This window comes from Mus pahari, chromosome 4 (genome assembly GCF_900095145.1).
Source record: "Mus pahari chromosome 4, PAHARI_EIJ_v1.1, whole genome shotgun sequence".
NCBI lineage: Eukaryota > Metazoa > Chordata > Mammalia > Rodentia > Muridae > Mus > Mus pahari.
The window spans coordinates 140,654,733-140,677,241 of NC_034593.1; the positions used below are offsets into that span (position 1 = coordinate 140,654,733).

The 22,509-nt window shown below is 45.4% G+C and overlaps 1 protein-coding gene across 4 annotated transcripts in view; it reads right to left on the reverse strand.

Annotated features, from left to right (window-relative positions):
• St6galnac3 (ST6 N-acetylgalactosaminide alpha-2,6-sialyltransferase 3) overlaps positions 1-22,509 on the reverse strand; it is a 512,766-nt gene that overhangs the window by 291,346 nt on the left and 198,911 nt on the right. For 3 of the 4 annotated variants that reach the window (XM_021196195.2, XM_029538166.1, XM_029538165.1), the window contains exon 2: positions 7,070-7,264. The exons of the other annotated variant lie outside the window; for it this stretch is intronic. In XM_021196195.2, coding sequence (XP_021051854.1) covers positions 7,070-7,264 — 195 coding nt within the window. The remainder of the gene's footprint in view (positions 1-7,069; positions 7,265-22,509) is intronic. 4 annotated transcript variants of the gene reach the window in all.

A 22,509-nucleotide genomic window follows, 5' to 3' on the forward strand; every position in this document is an offset into this window, starting at 1 on the left:
TACCTCAGTAGAGCAAACTACTCACTACATGGTCACAAAGATGTAGGAATGGAGGAGCACACTTGGGCTAGCGACCTCCTTCAAGAGCAGAACCCCAAGGACCTGAAGACTTTCATGAAATCTACATCCCAAAGCTCCACAGCGCCTCCCAGTGGTGATGCCCTCGGGTGAAAGCCTTCAGGACACCACTAAAATCATGGCCACTGGGGGAGGGGGGAACTGTCATTTGATCCCATGTGACATTTCCCAAGCTTTGTCAGACAGCTCTTGGCTTGGGAACTGCGTGGTTACTTTTGCACCAAAATATTTAGAATTGGATGTTTTTCTCCACATAGATTATTCTGCAAAATGAGAAATCATAATTTAATGTCATCTACTTAGTGACAAATTGTCTTCCAGACACTTACACAATTGTTCAATTGCAATTATGTAAATGTTCACAATTCTTAACAACTATGGAATGATTGTGTTATGTAAGGCAAGAGACTCAGCCAGCCTTTACAAATTACAGCCTGGATGTCACCAACCTCTTGATGGTATTGTTCCAGAATGTGAGTTTCTTCCTTGGTGAATTTCACCTTCCAAACTTCTTTAAGATCTTTGGCATATTTGGGTAGAATAAAAGAAGCATCATCAAATCGTGTTGGTTGGCTAGCACCTGTGGTCCTTTAAATGCCATTTGATCCATGCTTTCTGTATAAGCTACTTTGCCAGACGATCAACTCAAGGAAAACAAAAGTTTTATACCACCAGGAGCTGGGGTCAGTCACGTTTTCCATCCTCCAATCAAGGTATCCGTGATGGGTGAACTGTTTTGTCTTCCTTTGTTTGCCAGAAATGAAGAAATAATGATATTTGGATTTCTAATTGGTACCTTTCAAGCATGGTAACATGACAGTTGGCAAATGAGCATTTTTCTACCTAAAGATCAGTAATGAATAAAATTCCCTTCTATCTTCCCGGAGAAACCATTACTATATTAAAAACCATGGTACTAATGGATCTTTCATCCATAACAGATGCGATACGTAAAGTGAGCATCAATCTCTAGGGGTTTCTGTTGCCTCGGCAATGCAGAGCATTTTACCTGCTAATTATATTATGACTGCATGATTTATCAGCTGGGTATGGATGGCCAGAGAGGCAGTAAGTGGTCAGGCTTGTCTAGATCCTGTCTGGCTCTGCAGCCCTCATTCTCTTCCCTCCAGGATCACTGTGTTGACAAAGCAACATGCCCCTAGGCAGAGAGGCCGCAGTGCACACCCTGACTGACGAAGGCTGATGGATGGGTTCTGGTGCTCGGCCTCCCAACAGGTTTGAGAGTTCAGACTTTGAAAGATGGCTGCTGTCCTCCTCCAGGGGGCAGCTTATTCAAACATGAGCTACAGGGTTCTGGGGTAGTTAGAAAACAACAATGCATTGCTACACCTCTTGGCTGCCGATGACAAAAAGAGCCCAAGAAGAAAACAAAGTTTATTGGTTTTTGTACATAAGTCACAGGGCTGGATGCCAAGGTACATAAGTCACGGGGCTGGATGCCTGCTTGCCTGCGCTCTGGACCTAGAATTTCATCTCAGGCTTCAAGGTTCTTCTACAAGATATTTCTGCTGCTCTCAGAGTTTTGGTTTCACTCTCTCTGGGGATATGATAAGATTTCCAGAGACTCGTATTCCAAATATTCTACCACCCCAAGAAAAATACAGCTCTGGTCAACAGTGTTACAAAGAAAACTACAATGAAAATCTGTAAATGGCTCAGAATGGGTCTTCTTGAGCCTTGGGCCAATGGCTTCATTTTCCAAATAGTCAACTGAATTAATGGTCAGCTCTCTGGTCAGCAGGCAAGAGCTGACCATAACAGAGGAGAAGTAATAGGTAGGCAGGCACACGAGGCACTAACTTACATGATTTAACCATCATGCAGTGTGTATGAACCCATCCAACATGGGTTTTTATTTAGGAAAGTGGAAATCACTCCATAAATGCAGGTTCATGACTATATTGCAGATCTGCATGTAGTTAAAGAGTATGGATATGCACACGCACACATTCATATTCTCAGTATACATGCACTAGTGCTTGCAAGTACAAATGTGACCTTTCCCTTTCCAAGGACCTCATTCACATTCTAGGTCACAATAACCACCTTCATCTTCCATAGTCTGTGTAACTGCATAGCTAGAGTCTACATTTCCATAACTATGCAGATTATAATTGACTCCAGCCAAACTGGCCCTGGTGTTACCCAGTGTGAACTTAATTTCCATCTCTGGAAAATGATAGCATTATGCATCCTTTCTGGACCCCTTGGCCTAGGGTGCTGTGTGCATGTTAAGGTCACAGAACAGAGCAGGAATAAAAGTGACAGCTGTGTGGTCACTGGGCTTGACCCCTGTCCACTTCCTGCCTGACACTTAGGAAAAGCACAGACCAACAGACCCTTCCCAATCGCCCTCAATCCCCAGTGGTGTCTGGGTCACAGGAGACAGGGAACCACAGCAGCCACCCCAGAGCCAGTTGTTTCTCATCGGCAGAAAAAAAAAAAAAAAAAAAAACAGGCCAGGGCCCCCATCATGGACTGTGTTCTGCGCCCCTGAGCAGCTTGCTAGCAGTGTTTGGGCAGCCCAGACTCGAGGCAGACACGCAGCCCAATATTCACAGTGCACGCTCAGTCAAGGGCAGAGAGAGGAAGAATTTATACATCGAGTCCAGGGCCCAGCCAATGAAATGTTGCTGTCCACCTTCAGTGTGGGTTCTCCCATCTGAGTCAACCCAAATAGGACAATAGGCATGGCTGCCCTCCACAGTACCTCATAGAGACTGCCTTCATGGGTGATTCCAGATTCTGTCAAGTTGACAATTAAAACTAAGCATCATGGTACCTGTCCCATATGCCACAAAGTTGCCCTGGAGTTATCTCAACCCTCAGAGATGTCAACCCTCTGGATTGCATTTAGTTACATATTGTCTTGAAATGTGTTTTTTTGCCTGAGCGTTGCTATCTCACAACCTGTGTGAGAAATAAAATCATACTTCTTGCACTCAACAAATACATGCCCTCTAGCCATTGGAAAAATGATGGTTAAAATGGCAAATCTAATGTGTACGTGTCAAATAAGTAATCTTTAGTATGCATTAATTTGTTTCTTTCTGTAAAGCAACTTAAGAGCAGAAATTACTTGTTATTTACCATTACACAAATGGGAGTCCTCAAATTTTAACTACCAATTAAGTTGATCAGTTTAAATTTTTGAGAGAATACATTTGCATATAATTGCTCTCCATATACTTATGTAAAATCTAAAGCCTATATACCCAAACATAAAACACCCATTGCCGCCTGCCTTAGTTACAAGCACACATTTATTTGAATGTGGTGAGCATGTTCTTTTATTGCCAAGAAAGTCAGCTTTGTTCCTTAATTGTTACAATAACCACAATTTAGGAAATTCTATTGCAACGTCAATATGTTATGTGCATCTCTAACTAGACCAGCAGGGCCTGTCTGTCACAGGAACTGATGCAAAGTAGTCATATTTTCTCTACTTGAGGCTAAGAGTCTCTGTGTAAAGAGAGGCACTTCTGCCTCGTTAAATCAGTAGGCGACTGCAAGCCCAGAGCTGTCCTTGGCTGCTGTGTCCTGATGCCTGGACTTCTCCCAGAGCATCATGGGAAAGGGCAGTCTCCCTCCCCAGCCTCCCCCCCCCCCAACTCTACCACATCCTGGTTCTCTTATTACCCTGGGGAAGATGTCTGCCATGAAACTGGTAACCAGCCTCCCATTGGTCATCGGTGCTTGCTTCGTAAGCAGCCAATTCGAAAGGTCTATATAGGTGGCTTTCCCCGGGGAATGGCTTTCTACGATATCACACTACATGCAAAAAAGCCCACCACAGTGACTTACCCTACGGCAGGAAACTAGATCAGAATCCATCCAAAGAGAATGTCTCTTTCCACCTCATTTACCATGATCTCAACAGAAAGAGCAGTGATAGGCTGAGCCCAATCCCGACGTATCAAGATCCCCTGCCCTATCTACGTTCAAATAACCAAACGAAGACTCAGGAGCCAGATGCTGTGGTGAGAGCCTGCAGCTCGGAGAGATAGAGAGGGCACCCAGCTGACCTTCCTACTCCACAGTCATCCAGGAGGAAAAAGCCCCTTCTCTTCTTCACACTGTCACACACCCTTCAACTCAGTGTCCCTCCTTTCTACTTCACTGTGTTTGCTCCCTGTCAACTGGTTGCTTGCTCCACCCCTTAAACGTGTGTGTGAGATTTTAAAGCACCCATGGGTGACATGCTTTTTAAAATCACATTCAATTTCAATTGATCGCACTCTGACCAAATATCATAGAACAGCTCTTTCCATTTAGTCTTAAATTAGACATTTTAAAATACTATGAGATGTTTGGAGTTCTATATTTAACAGTATGATATTACCACGATATCTTGGGGACACACAAAAGAGAGAGAAGGTTAGATTTTGACAACGTTAAGTGCATGTGTCACGTTGGTAAGAAGTAGATTATGCTGGTAGGATTCTATTGTCAAGCTGACACAACTACCTGGAAAGGGGGAACCTCAATTCAAGAATGGCCCAGGTCAGATTGGCCTATGGCAGTATCTCTGGAAGACTGCTAACTGGTGACTGGTAGGAAGAGTGCAGACAGCAGCCATCCTAGGCAGGGCAGAGCCTGGCTGAGCTGTAGAGAAGGCAGGCTGGGCAAGCTGAAAAGCAAGCCAGTAAGCAGTGGTTGCTGCTTCGGGTCTTGCTTGAGTTCCTATCCTGTATCAATAGTGAACTATAAACCCTTCTAAAGAGTATGACTGACACCCACATCAATGTACAGGCTACCCTAAGTAAAGCATAATAACTTATTTAATTGTAGTTTTACATAATACGAGGACTGTCTTAATTACTTTTTCTCAAAGCTGTTACCAAATAACTGAAAATATGAAATTTAAGAGACAAAGGATTTATTTTGACTCATGGTTTAAGGGGCACAGTGTATCATGAAAACAGAGGTAGGAAGGAAACCATAGCAACAGGAGGGAGTGGCTGGGAATACTCCAAAATCTGATTCACAAATATTTAGAGAAATCAAGTGGCTCTACTATCTAGTGGCATGTTTCTCATGAGCGTAATTCATGAAATACTTTATCCACGTGTTCCATCTTCAGCCTGTGACAGGCACTTGTGAGATGATTAACCCATACCGCAGCAGACTTATAGAATATTAAGTGACAGCTAGACATAAAAGTGAGGAGAGACAGGAGTGAGGCAAGCTCTTCTCTAAAAGACACATTTTAATACAGGTAATCAATTCATCCGGACACTCAACAAATTCAAGCAACAGACTTCCAAAAGTTAATTTAAAACCAATTAGAGGATACACATCAAGAAAGACTCTGAGGAATTTATACATTATTAATGGTGCCTCCCTTAACCATAAAGGTTTAATAAACAGTCTATAAATCCAGGAGATACAGAAACACAGAATGAAGTGCACAGAAACCAACTTCTCACGCATGCCACTGGCCACAAAAGAGCTGTGTGACACCACCCCCCCTCCAGGATATTTACAGAATAGTTCTCCACCAGGAAACTGTTACCAAATTCTCCTCTGTGAAATGACACAGTGTACCTTTGTCACCAACAACTTTAAACAGGTTTGGACTTTGCACCAACACTGGTGTGTCATACTCATCCCATCACATGAAAATACCTGTGCACACAGTCTCACTCCCTGAGTGCTTCACTATGTTTTTGAGGGGTTTTCCCCCTACTGTACTTTCTGAGAGAGATGTTTGCTGGTAAAACTCTGAAGACAGAGATGGGGAATCTGGCTTAGTCAGTAAAAACTTTCCAAATGAGCATGTGCATCTAAGGTGCAATTCCCAAGAATTCATACTAAAAAAGAAGGTCGGATGGACAGCCGAGAATAGTGCTTCCTGAATGTAACAGGGCCACTTTACACAAGAACACGCAGAGGTGTGGTGTGCACATGATCAAGCCAACAGTACTCAGTGAATTTTTAAAAGGATACATCAAGTTGCAGTGGATCTGCTCAAAACATATGTACATGTATAGAATTCTCAAACAAACAAACAAACAAACAAACAAGCAAAAGCTTGGTGGCACATGCTTGGGACCCCAGCTCTGGGGAGGCAGGAGGAGCTGGATTCTGGGACTCCCTGGTCAGCCAGCCTGCTATCCTTGGTGAGTTCTATACCAATGAGCCACCTCATCTCAAACTCAAAACAATACAAAAAGTAGCTTTGGATCTCATCCTAAAACTGACCAAGGTCATCTCCTGGCTTCCGCATGCACACACATCCGCGCACACACAAACACACACATGCATACACACATGTATATACACACATGCACACACACATGCACTCGCACACACAAGCACACACTTCTAGCCTAAGGTTCTCTTCCTAGCTGCCAATATTCAGCTGCCTTCTCTCTCTTGGGACACCAATTGGCTATGAAGATTTAAAAGTTCGGAGATTGCAGGGTTTAAATGGTTTTAACCCTTTTAAATGTGGAAAGGTGTTAAATCCCATTATCTCTGCAGTCACTGCCAACGTTAAAATTCAGCTTGGCTTTTTTTTTTTTTTTTTTTTTAAACTGCAGGTATAAGGATTACAGAGTTATAAAGAGACAAGTGCTTTTCTTAGGTTCTATAAAGAGCTGTCCCCAACTAGGTGACCTACAGGAAATAAAGCCAGCCAGTTCTCCAGCCAGTGGCCACTGATCAGAGCATCTAAGCGGAAAGATATGCATGTTAAGCTTCAAACCACCAGGAGAACAGGTAATTGCTTCCCCAACTCCATAGGAAGCCAGTGATTTGGCGTTCTGATGTGAGAGGGAGTGAAAGATTTCAGACATGTGTCAGAAGTATCTAAGAATAAGAAAACAGAAAATGTTGTCAGGGACCCAAAAAAAAAAAAAATCTCATTGGTACAGAACAGGTACACGTGATGACTCGGAAGCCATCTTGCTCCTACTGGAAAACGGTTGCCATGGTTACCCTCCTAGGTAACCCTCTCAGGTCTTACCTCTTGGGTCCTCACATTTATGTATCCATAGTGAGTTCGAAGAGGCTGCCTGAATGTGTAGGGCAAAGGGATCCATTTGGTCTTAGTCTGTCCAAAGCAGTTCAGGAGCAAAGGGAAAGTCGCATCATTGACAAGGCGCATGGCTAGCAGCAAGATGCACAGGGCTATGAAGCTCACGGCAAGCACGGGCTTCCTCTGGAAAACAGTGGAGAAGAAAGGCAAGGAGCGTGAGTGACCTCCAACTCGCGGCATCGGGGACGGGGCACCCCTTTCTTTCGCTCTCAGAAGAATCAAAGGATTCTACCTTTTAGGATATTTCAGCTGGGGGGGGGGGAGCGGGTGGCCTTTCTGTGCCAGCGCCAGGGAGCAGGCAGAATTCTTATGCTCTTCTAGCCTTCCTCTTCCTTACCTTTGCATACTCCCGTTCAGTTGAAAACCTCAACTCAGACATTTCCATCCAGAGGCCACCTCTCCGAATCCCCCAGCTCCCGCCCTACGACCAGCCTTTCACCACCAACCTACCAGCCCCAGCAGAGGTTAGAAGTCCCACCCTCCCCTCTCTCTGCTTTACAGGCATCCTTACTGCCCTTTCCTCGGAGCATAATTACAGCAATTCTTTTTCTCCCACACCCTTCCCAGTTCCTGAAGCTCTAGAATGTGCCTTGTCACATGACTCTTTGTATCCATGCCTTCTGCATAGTGTGACACCTTCAATCACACAGGCACGCAGCAAACACTTGAGAGAAATACATAACTCCTTCACATCCTAGCTGACCCAGCTTCATTCCCACCTCACACTTCTGAGTCTGTATTTATAGTGGTTTCTATCCACAGAAAACTTCACCCGTTCATACAATGTACATTAGAAATGTTAAGCGCCAGAAGAGGGAAAGATCGCACAGCAAATTGCCTAAGATCATGTCCCCTGAGTGTTGTGCAAAGAGAAAGAGCTGGCACGCCTGCATCTGTCTGGGGTGAGAAAGGGTGCAGATACACACTTGAGACGGAGCTTGATAAAATGCGTGTTTTGATTGGTAGAGACATGCGAGCAGATCGTGGTAGATGGAAGAAACAAGAAAACATGGCTTGTTCTTAGGAACCGATCAGTCTCTCTTACCATGCAGAACGTGGAAGGAAAGCTACGAGCATAAGTGATAACTACAATGAGCCACCATGGGTACCAGGGTCGGATGTGAACTCTGAGTGCAGGACACAGCAGAGAACCAGAGCAGGCTCTGAGTTGTTGTTCACTTGTTGGGTTTTTCTAAGGATGAAGGCTATGCCGCCATGGAGCCTCAGCATTGAGGGTACTCTGGGGCAGATGGAGTAAGGCAGTTAAACCTGAGTAGGACATGAGTCCACTTGATACAGATGGAGGTCTTGCAAACAAAAGGCAGAAGTGAGAGCAGTGGACAAGTAGTAGGTGAGGAGCCTCAATTTAGATGGAAGGGCCCAGAGTCTATTAGGCAGAACATTAGTGGTAAACACAACACTCAGAGTTGAGCTTGAACCTAGACAGCTGCGGTGTTAGAGGGAACCTTGGGGAAGTCGGCAAGGTCACAGAATCTATCCAAGGGAGTCGGATGACAAAGCCCTCGGTTTACCAAGTGCTCACTTTCCAGGGACCAGAAGTTCAGCAGTCATGGAGTTAGAAAGTCAAGGCTGGAGTAGGAACAGAGACTAGAACTTTAGTTAGACCTCACAATCAGCAGCTGTGACTTGCAAGGTACTAACACAGGGAAAGGCCCCTGCAGCTGGAAACTGAGCTTGACCTCTGAGCCACCTTCAAGCTTAAGGAAAACTGGAGCTTCTAAGGAGTGGCTTCCACTCTCATCATGGCTGGGTCTGGGACCATTACTTCCTGGTGTAATTAGATCCAGAATTTCTCAAGGAAGAAAAGAAACCTCAAAACGATGCTGCTAACAAACACTGCTTTATGTCCTGGGCCACAGTTCCAGCTCAGGCCACGAAAAGCACTTCCTCGAGTCTTCATTCCTGCTCAGCGTTTGCAATCTGTAAAACCCACATTCCTCTGTCTAGCCAGCCTAATTTTCTAATCACCAGAGAGTCCCCTGAGCTCTGCCTCCTCAAAACCCCTTATCTCCCCACTAACCACCACAGCCTTACCTCATTTAACCTTCTAATCATGAAGAACGTTTTAATTTGCTCTTCTGTGGAATCATTACGTCCACAACCCTGCAATGTGTCAAGGTAACAGTGTAAATGAGGTGATGGATCTTACAAGTTTAAAGGGGCAGGAACCAGAAGAAATGGCTAAATAAAAGCAAAGAGCAGTCACCCACCCCATGACAGGTAAGAACACCGTTCTTTCTCTGTCACCATCCAAACCAGCAGCTGCCTTGAAGGAGACCCAGATGTGCTTCCCTTCTGGTCTACTTCTGAACCCAGCAAGACACTCTGCTTCTCTTAGTTGCTGAACGTGCATGGCTGGGTGTCCATGGACAAAGGCACACAGAGCCCTTTGGAATCTATCACTCATAACAGCAACGCATATATAATGCACACAAGAGACAAAAATAAATCAATCACTTTCGAGAGAAACTTCAAAACACGATGAAGTCACAGTGGCAAAAAGCCTCTGCCCCTTGAATCCGTGTCTGTATCCCGGGACCATCAAAGGAAAGCTAGACTGAATAAAGAGTGGGTGGGCGACTGGGTGGGAAGCAGGCGCCTCCCCTCTGTACTGTCCCCAGAACTGCAGTCACACGAGTTCATGGGGATTCTTTCGATGGCTCAGACCTCCAGCTCCACTTCTGTCCTATTGTCACAACCAGGCTTTTTCCCTGTCAGTCTAATGCATGGCGACTGCTGTTTGGCATGAAAGTAACTCACGGTGTTAACACAAAGCATCCTAAAACTCACCAGAGAAAGTGTGACTTTAAGCTCTGCAAAGCAAGGGCAACAAGGCCTGACCCAAATGTATATTCTCTAGCATTCACTTCTGCCATGCCATGGCCACAGTGAAGACCAGGGCTTAGGCACTCCAGCACACACAGAGCCCCATGCAGCAGGCATGCATGTGTGCCTTCAGGAGACCTACAGGGTATGAGGAAGTGAACTAAATAACAATACACATGACCCACATGAATATAGTCACACCTCGAACTCCATACCACACATGGACTAGGAAAAGGACTGAGAAAGAAAATAAAATCAATCAGGCAGAACAGGCTCCAAGGAGTCACGACAATGCAGTTGGCAAGAAGAGAGGATAAGGAAATATCATGTGTCAAAGGGGGTTATGGGAGGCTGCACAAGCGAGTGAGGAGCCCAGAGAAATGGAGATTTGCTGGTTATAGGAGAGGCCGTTGTGGTCATGCCTGTCTGAGCTGAGGACGTTCAAACCAGGTCCTTACAAAGGAGGGAGACTGAGCAGTGGTAAGATGAAAGGGTATTACAGCCACAGGGAAGAGCAATTGGATGGGCCACAGTTTCACCAGAAACTTGATAAGGAGGCTACTAAGTAGACCATGAGCAGTAGATGGTGCTGAGCAGGTTACAAAAAAGTCCATTCTGCATTTGATATGCGATCATCACCATGTTGAGTGAGTCCACACTCAGAATGTAAGTTTCACAGGCAGCACTGAAGCAGAAGCAGTCAGAACTTTAAAATAAAACAGCCACCCATTAGACTGGAGAAAAACCAGCTCGAGAGGACTTGTCAGCTTGATGGTGTGAAAGGCTGGTTCAGCAAATGTTTCATGCTGCATGGAACAAACAAAACGTAAAAGTGACCCTTCCTCTATGGTCAGGTGTGCTCAGATTAAAGGCAGAGCTCAGTGGAGGTACCAATGAACACTTAAAAAGTGGAAGATAGTGTTGGGGCGCCATAGTTGTTAGATTCGTTGTGTGTGTGTGTGTGTGTGTGTGTGTGTGTGTGTGTGTGTGTGATTGTGTATGTGTGCACGCACATAAAAGCCAGAGGTCACAGGAGGCATTCGACCTCCACTGTTTAAGGCACAGTCCCTCACTAAAGGCAGAGTTTACTGATCCCAGCAGGCTAGCTAGCCACAAGCCCCACAGCTGTCTTATCTACCCTCTCTTGAGGTCCTGGTATGAGGGGGATGTGCTGTGCCACCTTGATTTTACACAGGTTCTGGGATCCAAACTCCAGTGTTCATGCTTGTAGTAAGGACTTTACCAACAGACCCATCTCCCCAGCTCCCAACTGTTGATTATTGATGGATAATAACTAGTGGGTGAGCTCTCATTGGTCACGTGATAGAGACTAGAAACATCTTTCCCCGCTATCCCAAGCAGCTGCAAACCCTTGAATCACTCGGGGCACTCCTCCTTAGCAGCTTGAGAAGAATGCCACAGGGTCCAAGTAGCTCTGATGAATTGCTTTAGGGAAAGTTCACTCCTTCTTTGTTCTTCATTTTTGGAAGTCTGAAGGGGCCTCTAACAGCTGAGACATTTAGAATTTAATCCTCTCTGTACTGCAAAAGAAAAAAATCTACATCAAAAAATGTGACATTCCAGCTGCTCACTCTCTAGGCTGGAATGTAATTTATCAGACTTTATAGCAGAAATGCCTATTTCAAAACAGACTCCACGGAGAGTTCATGACGGACAGAGAGAACACAGTCCCAGAGGTGTGCACCTGTTGACCTCACAAGCCATTCTAAGTGATGTTTTTATCCTTCCTAGCCCAGAATTAATCATTCCCCATTCGATGCAAACTTTATTAACCTCGTCAGTTGCTAATTGCTTGTCAGAACTACATCTTCATAAGCGATAACCAGAGAGATAGCTTGTTTTTTTATTGAAATAATACTGCATAATGATTCAAAGTAGCTGCATATCATGATGAGTGTTAATTTTTCTTCTATGCTGTCATTTGCCCAATAATAAATTTGAAATGAAATGACAATTTGATTCTTTGTGTGTATTCAGTCACCTCACAGTCTGGCTAGTCCCCATCTGTTGCTTATCTGTGACCCCAGCTAATACCAGTTCTCTCTCAGACTGAAACACATCATGAATGCAGTTCAGCCTCTCATCATTGTCCAGCTCCAAATTGTCTTCTTGGTGAATATAGTAAATCTTCATACTATTTGCAGGGAGCCACATTAGCAGAGCTCAGAGTGTATGAGCAACACCTTCATTCTCTTTATCTGGTGTGTCAACAATGATGTTCTGACAGGTGCCACTTACTAAGTGACAGTGGTCTCTGGGGAAGTCTCACTTGGTTTTTGTTGGGTAGGGGTCAAGAAAGTCATGATAAAAAGGTGGAATGCTGTGGTGAGACATGATGACCAACCAACTTCAAAGCATAAAACAGGAGGTACCGCGTCTCGGGCAGTACCGTGTCACAGGCAGCCTGAGGCTGCAGAGCTGCTGATGGAATCACTGACATGATCAGCGAGAGGGTACTAAAGGTCAAACAAGAGTAGCACAGGGAAATTAAGTGGACGAGAATCTAGGAAGCTGGTGTAGAATTCTTGATATGGTAAAGAGCTGGGGCTAGGGAGATAGATTCCTATGTACACTGTTTGCTTTGCAAATGTGGGAACCTGAGTTTGATCTCCTGCACATGCATGTAGAGTTAAGTGCAGCAACACGGGCTTTGTAATCCAAGCTCTGATGATTTCTGGGGCTCAGACACACAACCAAACCAACCTAAGAACCAGTCTCAGCAGGAAGGAAGCTGGGGGTGGGGGCAAGGGAGATGGCTCAGTTGGTAAAGTACATGCTGCACAAGCATGGAGACTTGGGTTAAAATCCCCAGAACCCATTGAAAAAGCTGGCCATAGTGTCATAAGTCTATAACTACAGCTAAGGGGCTGGGGTAAGGGCAGAGAGAGTAGCATCATGGAGGTACAGGGAGACATCCTGTCTCAAAAAGTAAGATGAAAGCTATAGAGGAAGATGCCAGAGGTTGGCCTTTGTGCACATACTCACAGAAACACAAATATATATACCACACACACATGCACATACAGATAGTAATATGGTAGTAGCTCCAGAGAAAGGACACCAAAAATTCATCTTTGGCCTTTATATGCATGTGTACAAATATGCATGCACACACACTTGAACCTACCCATGTGAGCATGCCCACAAAACCAGACCTACACAAACATTCACATTATTTCTATTTACACATAGATGTGCATGCACACATTGAGTTTATGTGTGAAGTATATGCGGAAGCCACCTACAGAGGCCAGACGTGGGTGTTAGATTTTCCCTGGAACTGAAGTTATGAGCAGTTATGAACCACCATCTGGGTGCTGGGGATCAAATGTGGATTCTCTTACCACAGCAGTAAGTGCTCTTAACCACCAAGCCACCTCTCCAGCTCCCACAATGGCAAGTCTTAAAAAAAGAAATATTTTAAAAACAATTCTAAGGATGGCGGAAGGGCAGGAGCTGGAGTCAGAAAGGACTCAAGCAAGAGTTCTTGGAGCACAGTAGGAAGTGTGCAGCAGGACTCTAGAACACACTGGGGCCTATGCTTGAGTCAGAGGCCAGGCTTGGTTCTGGAATGCGCCCCCTTGAGGTGGGATGGCTGATGGACGAGAAGGAAAAGATGATCAAGGGCCAAGATGAGTTACGCATGATGAATGAACATCAAGTTAAAGCAGCAGCAGTCGCTCCAGAGACCATCCTTTCTTCACCCACAGGGTCAGTGCAGCACTGAAGTCCAAGGAGAGGATAAACACAGGGGTGAGTCCACGATCTTAACAGCAGACACAGCCGGGCGTGGTGGCGCATGCTTTTAATCCTAGCACTTGGGAGGCAGAGGCAGGCGGATTTCTGAGTTCAAGGCCAGCCTGGTCTACAGAGTGAGTTCCAGGACAGCCAGGGCTATACAGAGAAACCCTGTCTCGGAAAAACAAAACAAAAAACAAAAACGAAAACCCAGCAGACACTTAGTAAGTGATATAGCTGTAGGCTGCATATACAATCTGTTTCCCAGATAAGCAATAGAGACCTGGGGCTGACAGGCCCGCCCACAGTCAAGGAGGAAGAGAAGTAAACAGAGGCATTGAGATCCTGTTCTGATGCCAGAGCCTGAGGTCTGTGTGCGGATTAACCCAATCTTAAATTACTACTTGTCTGAGTCAACACCACCAAGGCAACCCTGATCAAAGAAACCATCTAACTGGGGCTTGCTTGCGGTTTTAGGGGCTTAGTCAGTTGTCTTGGCATGGCAGGAAGCACGGTGGCATCAGGCAGGTATAGTAGCTGAGAGTTCTACATTGGGATTGGAAGGCTGTAGGAGAAGAGACCCCTCTGGGCCTGGCTTGGTGGACAAAGGACATCCCCAGAGACAAGCTTCCTCCAACAAGGTCACACCCTCTAAACCCTCTCAATTAGTGTCACTCCCTAATGACCAAGCATTTAAATATGGGGGCCATTCCTATTGAAACCACTCTTGCCAACTGGAATGCTCTCAGAGAAAAGGTTCAGAAATGTTAAAACCAGCTCTAAGTAGGTTTTGAAACATAGTGTGTCAATATATCTAAATTCATATGGAAAATTAAGAGACTGACACGGTACATGGTAATTATACTTACTTTGAAATCAGTAATTGTGGACAAATTTAATTCATTTCCCATAAATCTGGCTTTATTCCCAGTATTAGAAAGACAGTTACTAGGGAGCCTTGGGTAGCAGGGAGGGGAAATAAAGTGATCCTCCTGCGGTTCTCCCAGACACTGGGCACCCTGTCTTAGTGTGAGCACTTACAGGCACCATGTGATGGAGTGGGCACGGCTTCTCGCCTCAGCTCCATAATCCCTCAGAAGGCAAACTGTTTGGTTACATACAAATAAAATAAATTTGAGCACGTGATAATGAAAAAGTGGTACATATACAAGCGGAATTGTACTTGATGTTCATTAGGGATGCCATAAAGAAAGACAAAAATATGAAACAGGAAAGTGAGTGGAACTGGAAAAGTTACATCGTACGGAATAAGCCGTGCTCGGAAGGACAAATATTGTATAATCTCTCCCATAAGTAGACCCCAGCTTCTAAAAACTTAATGTGTGTCAGGGGGCGGGGAGTGTGGGTATAAAGTGGGAGATGAGAGAGGGTCCATGCGACTGGGGAGAAGGCTTGAGGATATGCGGTGCTGGAGGAGACAACGCCTGTGGCATGAGACAGGAAGCCAATCAACACAGTCTCCATGAGAGTGCCCAGTGACACTCTTAGGTCAATTCTCAATGAAAACAAAGGGGAGGGGATGGGGGTTCAAAGAAACCATCATGCATTCTGCCCAGTTTTCCCCCTTAAGAATTTGGCATGCTTGTCAGTATAACACAGTAAGATATGGACTTACTAACCGGTAGAAATTACAAATACAGAAGGCAAAACCCAGGGCCAGAAAGAGCTCCAGGGCCACCACCACCATTACTGTTCTGAGCAGAAAAGCGAGTCCCAGAGGACAAAAGCTCAAAAGTCCCAGGAAGTCCTGTTTTGTCTGGTTTCTCTCTAAAGGGCGCCTCTTGTGGCTGGAACTTACTGACCATACTGAGGCGTTAAAGGTACCACAGGAGCTCACACAACCTTCTGACCTGTGCTCAAAGCACAGGGAAGCGTCCCCACGAGCTATTAATACACCTGCATGTTTTCCTTCACTTCCTTCAGGGGAAAATATGCTTAGTTATTTTTTAACCATTCTTTGAGAATTTTGCACATATATACAATGTATTTTTTTTTTATCACATCAACCCCCTACTCCACTATAACTCCTACAGAAACGCCTCCCAATTTTACAGCCTCCTCTTTCCCTTTATAGCCCAGACTTCTACTGACGCTACAGTACAGACCCAGCCACTGGAGTATGGACAAACCAAAAGAAAACCAACGGTCCACCTCTGGAAACCTTCAACTTCCAATAGCTCTCAGCCATGGGTAGGGCCCTGTGAGCCCCTCCCTCCAGCAAAAGTCAGAATGTTGGCTGGCTTGATCTTGTATAGGTCTTGTATCTGCTGTCACGGTGTCTGTGAATTTCCAAGACTCTTGTGCCCACCAGACCCCGTTCTGTGTCTCCCAAGATGTTTCAAACTCACTAGATAACCAAGGACAGCCCTAAATTCCTGGCGATGCTTCTGCCTTCCCATCCTGAGGGATAAGATTATAGGCACAGACCTTCACACTCAGTCTTACGAGGTTCTAGGGACTGAACTCAGGGCTTCTTGATCGCCAGGCAAGCATTCCACCAACTGAGCTACATCCCAAGCCAAGTCTGGTCTTGAACACACGATCCTCCTGCTTCTTCCTCCTTAGCATTTGCCTACTAGTGTGTGTTACTGTAGTACATGTGTTCAATATGAGAAAGAAGATTGCTGAGAGCAAAGTTGTACAGTGGCTGGGCAGAGAAATACAAGCAGAGGGGTTACTTCAAACAGCAGAAGCAATGGCCACGAAGTTCTTTCTTTACATCCAACTCTTTTGGCCACAAGGAAAAACATTCTTCGGCCCCGATGAAGCCCCACTCTGCATGACCCTGTCACTGACTGAGGGGGGAGAGGAACTACCCGGCCAGGGACGAGGGAGGTGACTAGGCAATCAGTCCAGACACCTCTGCTTCCTTCTCAGGGAGCTCACCAAGTGCATTTCCCTCTAGAAACAGCTAATCATTTGTCACAAACAGCTAATCATTTGTCACAAACAGCTAATCATTTGTCACAGAGATGACTGTCATCTAGGAGCCCAATTCTTACTTCTGAGGTATTCACACTATCCCAGTGGGGCCTAAGAACAAATTCTGGTGGGCCAAGTGTCATTCCGGCAGAAGTCTTCTCCAGGAGCATCAAAATGACCCCAAAACTTGCGTCCTGGTCAACGATGCCATCGCCAATTGGGATCTCATCTTTTTCTGAATCTACACAACCTTACACCGTGCAGAATTTAGCTTTTCAAGCACATTCTGATACAGTACTTTGCGTGGCACTCTGCCATCTGGAGGAAAGGGAGGGCAGATGCTTAAGTCTCTTCTCCCTTCCCTGATCCATCCCACCTTTCCTGTCCCCCATGTTTCCAGCCTTGCTACCTCAATCTCACAACCCTCTTCACATTATTCAACCCTAGCCCTTCCCACCATCCCCATCTCCCGAAATATAGACATAACTCAGTTCAGATGATGTGTCCACTATAACCCCCCTCCATTCACTCTAGGTTTCTGTGTGTGAGAGTCAGGTGGGATGGGGTATGAGGTTGACAGGAAGATTTTCCTTTAACTCTCCTCACTAAGGGTGTGAATTCAGTCAGGACAATGCATTCTTCTCACATGTCCGCACCAAGCATTGAACCTCCAAGTGACAAGAAGCATCTGAGAAGAGAAAGGATAAAGGAGAGAAGGAAGGATGGAGGAAGGAAACATTATCATCTTATGAACAGAAAGCTAAATTATCTGAAAATATTCTGATTATAAGGAGAGATGGAGTTTTCCCCAAGAAGGAGAACTCAGAAATAGGTCCTCCTTACCCAGGGCCTGCTGTGGAGATGCAGTAGGACCCCAGTGGGAAGCATGAAGCATCCCAGTTAATGGAAACTGAGTGAGGATAGCTCCAGTGTGGTAACCAGACTTGTTGCTGGCAGACTGCTCCTCAGATCAACATCCTCTATGTGGCACCCACTATGAGCTCACGGGAATCTGTGTTTTCCAAAACCCAGCTTTGAGGGAAACACTGGAAGAAAAAAAATCTTCTTCCACAGGAAGAGCAGTGGCTAGCAACAGAGTACCACTGTCCCGGCAAGGACCATCATTCCGAGGGGAGGGATGGTACACTTTACCTTGTGTCCAGCGAGCATCAGGCAATACAGCTAGGGTTCTCCTCGAGGAAGACAGTTTTTAGAGGGAACCTAGCTACACACTCAAGTTGAGTGACATCACAGAATCACTTAACCTCAGTCACCCTGCTTTGGCTCCTTGTGCCTGTTTTCCCACCTGAAATTGGAGCAAATAAAAGTACCTAACCAACACGATTGCTTAAAAGTTTAATGAGTGGCTACATATAAAGAGCCTCTAGAACATTTCCTAGCAACAAGAACGTTGTAATCAGAGGCGACTTTTATTATGACATGGTTTCAAAAGACACCTTCCAACCATTAATCAGAAAGCAGAGCTGTGATGGAGAGTCTGAGGAGAGCCCTCAACAAGGGGCTGACATACAAGGCAACCTCTCTCTCCCTTAGAGTTGAAACTATCTGGAAGTAAATCTGCCTTTTGGGAAGACCAAAGAGAAAAAGCAGAAAAATAATCCCTCCTGTCAATATGAACTGACCTGTAAACAGAGTCTCCTGAAGGCTCTTGCATAATGTCAATGACCAAGGCTTTGCAAATGCCTGCAGGTCAGAAGTGTCCCCAGGTGAACACACACTACCCATCACTCCCCATCACTCCCGTCTGCTCTGAAAGAATTTAACTGTGTTCACAGCTGATACACGGCCAAGTGGGATTAAATATTAAACCATTCGTATCTGAAAATGAGAACCATTGTAGAAGTCAATGAAATACGCTGACTGAAAATGAGAACTTAGAAGTCAATGAGATACACCCCATCATCACTGAAGCTGTATTCCTCCCCTCTCCCACCCAAATCCTCTGAAGAATCAGAGCCGGTAGCGGAGCTATTTTAACTCTTCTTCATCCCATACACAGGGAAGACACAAACAGCCCCACGGGGAAAGGAAGACAGGGAGTCCAGGGGTTTCCCAAGACTCTAGAATTTACAGTGTAGCCAGCTTCTGGTAGTTTGGCTATTTTCTTTTGTTGACGGGATCTAGAATCACCTAGAAGATACATCGCTGGGCATTGCTGTGAGGGAATGGACAGATGAAGTCTAACTTAGCATGGCATCTTCCCATGGGCTTGGGAGCCAGACTACATGAAAGCAGGCAGTGAGCTGAGGGCATCATTCACTGGTCAGCCCTCCCAGACCACGGATGCACAGTGACCATTTGCCTCACACTCCTGCTGCGCCTTCCCCACCATGGTGGACTGTACCCTCAAACTGTGAGCCCAGATAAGCTCTTCCTTCACTCTGGTCTGGTGTCTTGTCAGAGCATCAAGAAAAGCAGCCATTACAATATGTGACAGCAGCAACAACAAAAGAAAGCACCTTCCCCCTTTGAACATGGCATGCGGGTACATGCCACATATAAGTATCCGTGTACAAAAATGCAGGTACTTCATCACCTCCCAGCATCCCTGGGGAATGGGCATCCTCTCTTGCAGGTCTAAGTTACCCCAGAAAAGAGACACATACATATCAAATGGCTTTTCACTAAAACCCAAGCAGAGTTTAGTCAAGCATGGGTCCCATGGTAATAATAAGTAATATTGTTCTAAGAATAGTTGGATTTCTAAGTAGGACAGTTGTGGATTTAATACTGTGCTGGCAGGAAGCTAAACTGCTCCTGCAACTTCAAGAATAGGAGTGTGCTACTTATGGTGCATCTACACGCCAGCAGCAGAGGCAGAAATACAGCCACTGCTTGGCAAGGGTTTAACCACACAGCGGCTGCCATCAGCCAGTGCTCGGCAAGTTTTACCACCATCAGATCAGCCCATGTGCTATTTACAAAACTTGTTTGTCATCTCAGGCTGGGTGTCTAAGTGTAACTCAAACTCAGCAGTTCAAATTCCTGCCATGTCCACTCTCCCTCCTCACCCACATCATCGTTTGAGTAGCAGCCACGAGCCCTGCCTAAGAGTCAAAACCTCAGCTCTATGTACCAGCTCCAGGATCTCGGACATCTTAATTCTATCTGAATCCAGATCCTTGTTTGTAAAATCAAAGGGATGTTACAAAAATTCAACCACTAGCACCCTTCCTTAAATCCACACTCAGCTCCTGTAAGAGCTGGCCCTGTAGAGCATCTTCTTTCTCTTCCTACCTCTTTCTCTCTCAGGAAAGTTGCTCCTGATCCTTCAGGATAGCAATGCCTAGCTATCACCTCTCCATCATCATCCCCCAATTCAGCAAACAACCCAACAGCATTCCCCTTCTTTCTTCTCAAGCAGACATCATTCATCAACCGCAGCACCATTCCCCTAAATCAGGACACAAACTCGGAATCCTTTCAACACAGTAGACAGGAGTGACAACAGTCAGATTACCACTTAATGTGGAACAGGCCGGAGGTTATACCTTAAAACATCTTACACAAGCTGTGACCACAAGCCACACTGTTCCCTCTCTAGTCCTTGGTTTCCTCATGCATATATTCACTTTTGCAGCATCTGGGGCCTCCATTGCTGACATTACTAATGAGGAGAGGTCCAAGCACAACACTGCACAGGGTTCCCCCCGGGGCCAGGCCAGGGACTTATTACAGAGTTAGGCTTACGTACAGATACACTCACCAACTGAAGCTGGTGACTACATAACGGAAACAGAAATGGGGTGAGGATACATCAGCTTCTATCTTAGCTCAGAGTAACCGTGAGAGTCAGGCCACTCAAGGAGCCTCCCTGATTGCAGCTATTTGGCACCTACTGAGAAAAAGTTGGAGCTAAGATATAATTTGCCCTTTTAACCCTTGGATGAGAATAAACCTCCATGCATTTTCTACCTGGTTTTGTAGTACAGATTGTGTTGTCTCTCATCTAGATGGAGTGGGATGTGCTGATACACTCAATCAAGCATCTTCCATGATGCCCCAGGCACCACAGGGGGATTTTAGGTGCCTATGGAGCTAGTTTGCCAGAAACACGATTGTATAAGAAATGAAGCTACGGAAGAGAGGGTAACTGGGAACGTTCACCAGATGCATCTTTTTTAAAATAAGGGGGAAATCTTTTAGATCTCACACAGGACTGCATAAAGATGAAAATTTCTCTGGAGATTATTTCGACAATTTCATAAGCCAAATATTCAGATTTATTCAGTATACATTATCATGAAAATACACATGAAGCTGCTTCCCAGGGAAGAATGACAAACAATTGTGAAGAAACAATGACCACTTCTCCTCATTTAGAAAATGAATTCGGCTGCAGAAAGGTGAAACTGTAAAGGGATCTTCACTGTGTGCATGTGCATGCGTGTGTGTGTGTGTGCGTGTGTGTGTGTGCGTGTGTGTGTGTGTGTGTGTGTGTGTGTATGTGTGTGTGTGTCTGTATGTGTGGATGTACAATAACCTTTTCTCCTTATTTGGAAAACAGACTTGGCTGTTAACAGGTGAAACTGTGCTGGATCTTCAGTGTGTGTGTGTGTGTGTGTGTGTGTGTGTGTGTACCTGTGTGTGTAAGAGTGTGCACATATGTGTGCATGTATAAGTGTGTGGATGTGTGTGTGTGTATACAACAATGACCTCCTCTCATTTAGACAATAGACTGAGCTGCTCACAGGTGAAACTATGCTGGGATCTTCACTGTATGTGTGTGAGTGTGCATGTGTGTGTGTGTGTGTGTGTGTGTGTCTGTGTATGAGTGTTCACCTGTGTGGGCATGTATAAGTGTGTGTGTGTATGAGTGTGCCCATGTGTGTGCATGTATAAGTGTGTGGATGTGTGTGTCTGTGTGTGTATGTACAAGTGTGTGGATGAGTGTGCACTTGTGTGTGCATTTGTATAAGTGTGTGAATGTGTGTGTGTGTGTGTATACAACAATGACCTCTCATTTAGAAAACAGAATCAGCTGCTGACAGGTAAAACTGTGCTGGGATCTTCACTGTGTGTGTGAGTGTGCACGTGTGTGTGTGTATGTGTGTGTGTGTGTGTGTGTATGAGTATGCACCTATGTGGTGTGCATGTATAAGTGTGTGGATGTATGTGTGTGAGTGTGCACCTGTGTGTGCATTTATAAGTGTGTGTGTGTCTGTGTGTCTGTGTGTCTATGTGTGTGTGTGTGTACAACAATGACCTCCTCTCATTTAGACAACAGACTCAGCTGCTGACAGGTGAAACTGTGCTGAGATCTTCACTGTGTATGTGTGAGTGTGCACATGTGTGTGCAACTATGTCTATGCAGGTATGAATGTGTGAATGTATATATGGATATGCACATGTATATGTGTGCGTGCATGTGTGTGCACACACATGTGCTTATGTAACTCTTCATATTCTGATAAACTCTTTATACCTAGTGTGTGAACCTCTAGAGTGCCCCAGTCTTGGTATTCTGTGCAGAACTGAGTCCTAATAACTAAACCTTGACAGCTTCTAAGAGGTTGACTACGCACCAGCCCCAGAACCCACTGCTACCTCTCCTTATTGCTGCAGACACTTGCCAAACTGCCCATCAGAGCCTTTGCACTAGTGAAGGCAGCCCAGCCTGAGCTCGGCATGTACTGCCTGACACAAACATGGAAATCCAGTAGCAGGAGCAGGAGGAGGAGCAGGAGCAGGAGCAGGAGGAGGAGCAGGAGCAGGAGGAGGAGCAGGAACAGGAGCAGGAGGAGGAGCAGGAGCAGGAGGAGGAGGAGCAGGAGCAGGAGGAGGAGCAGGAGCAGGAG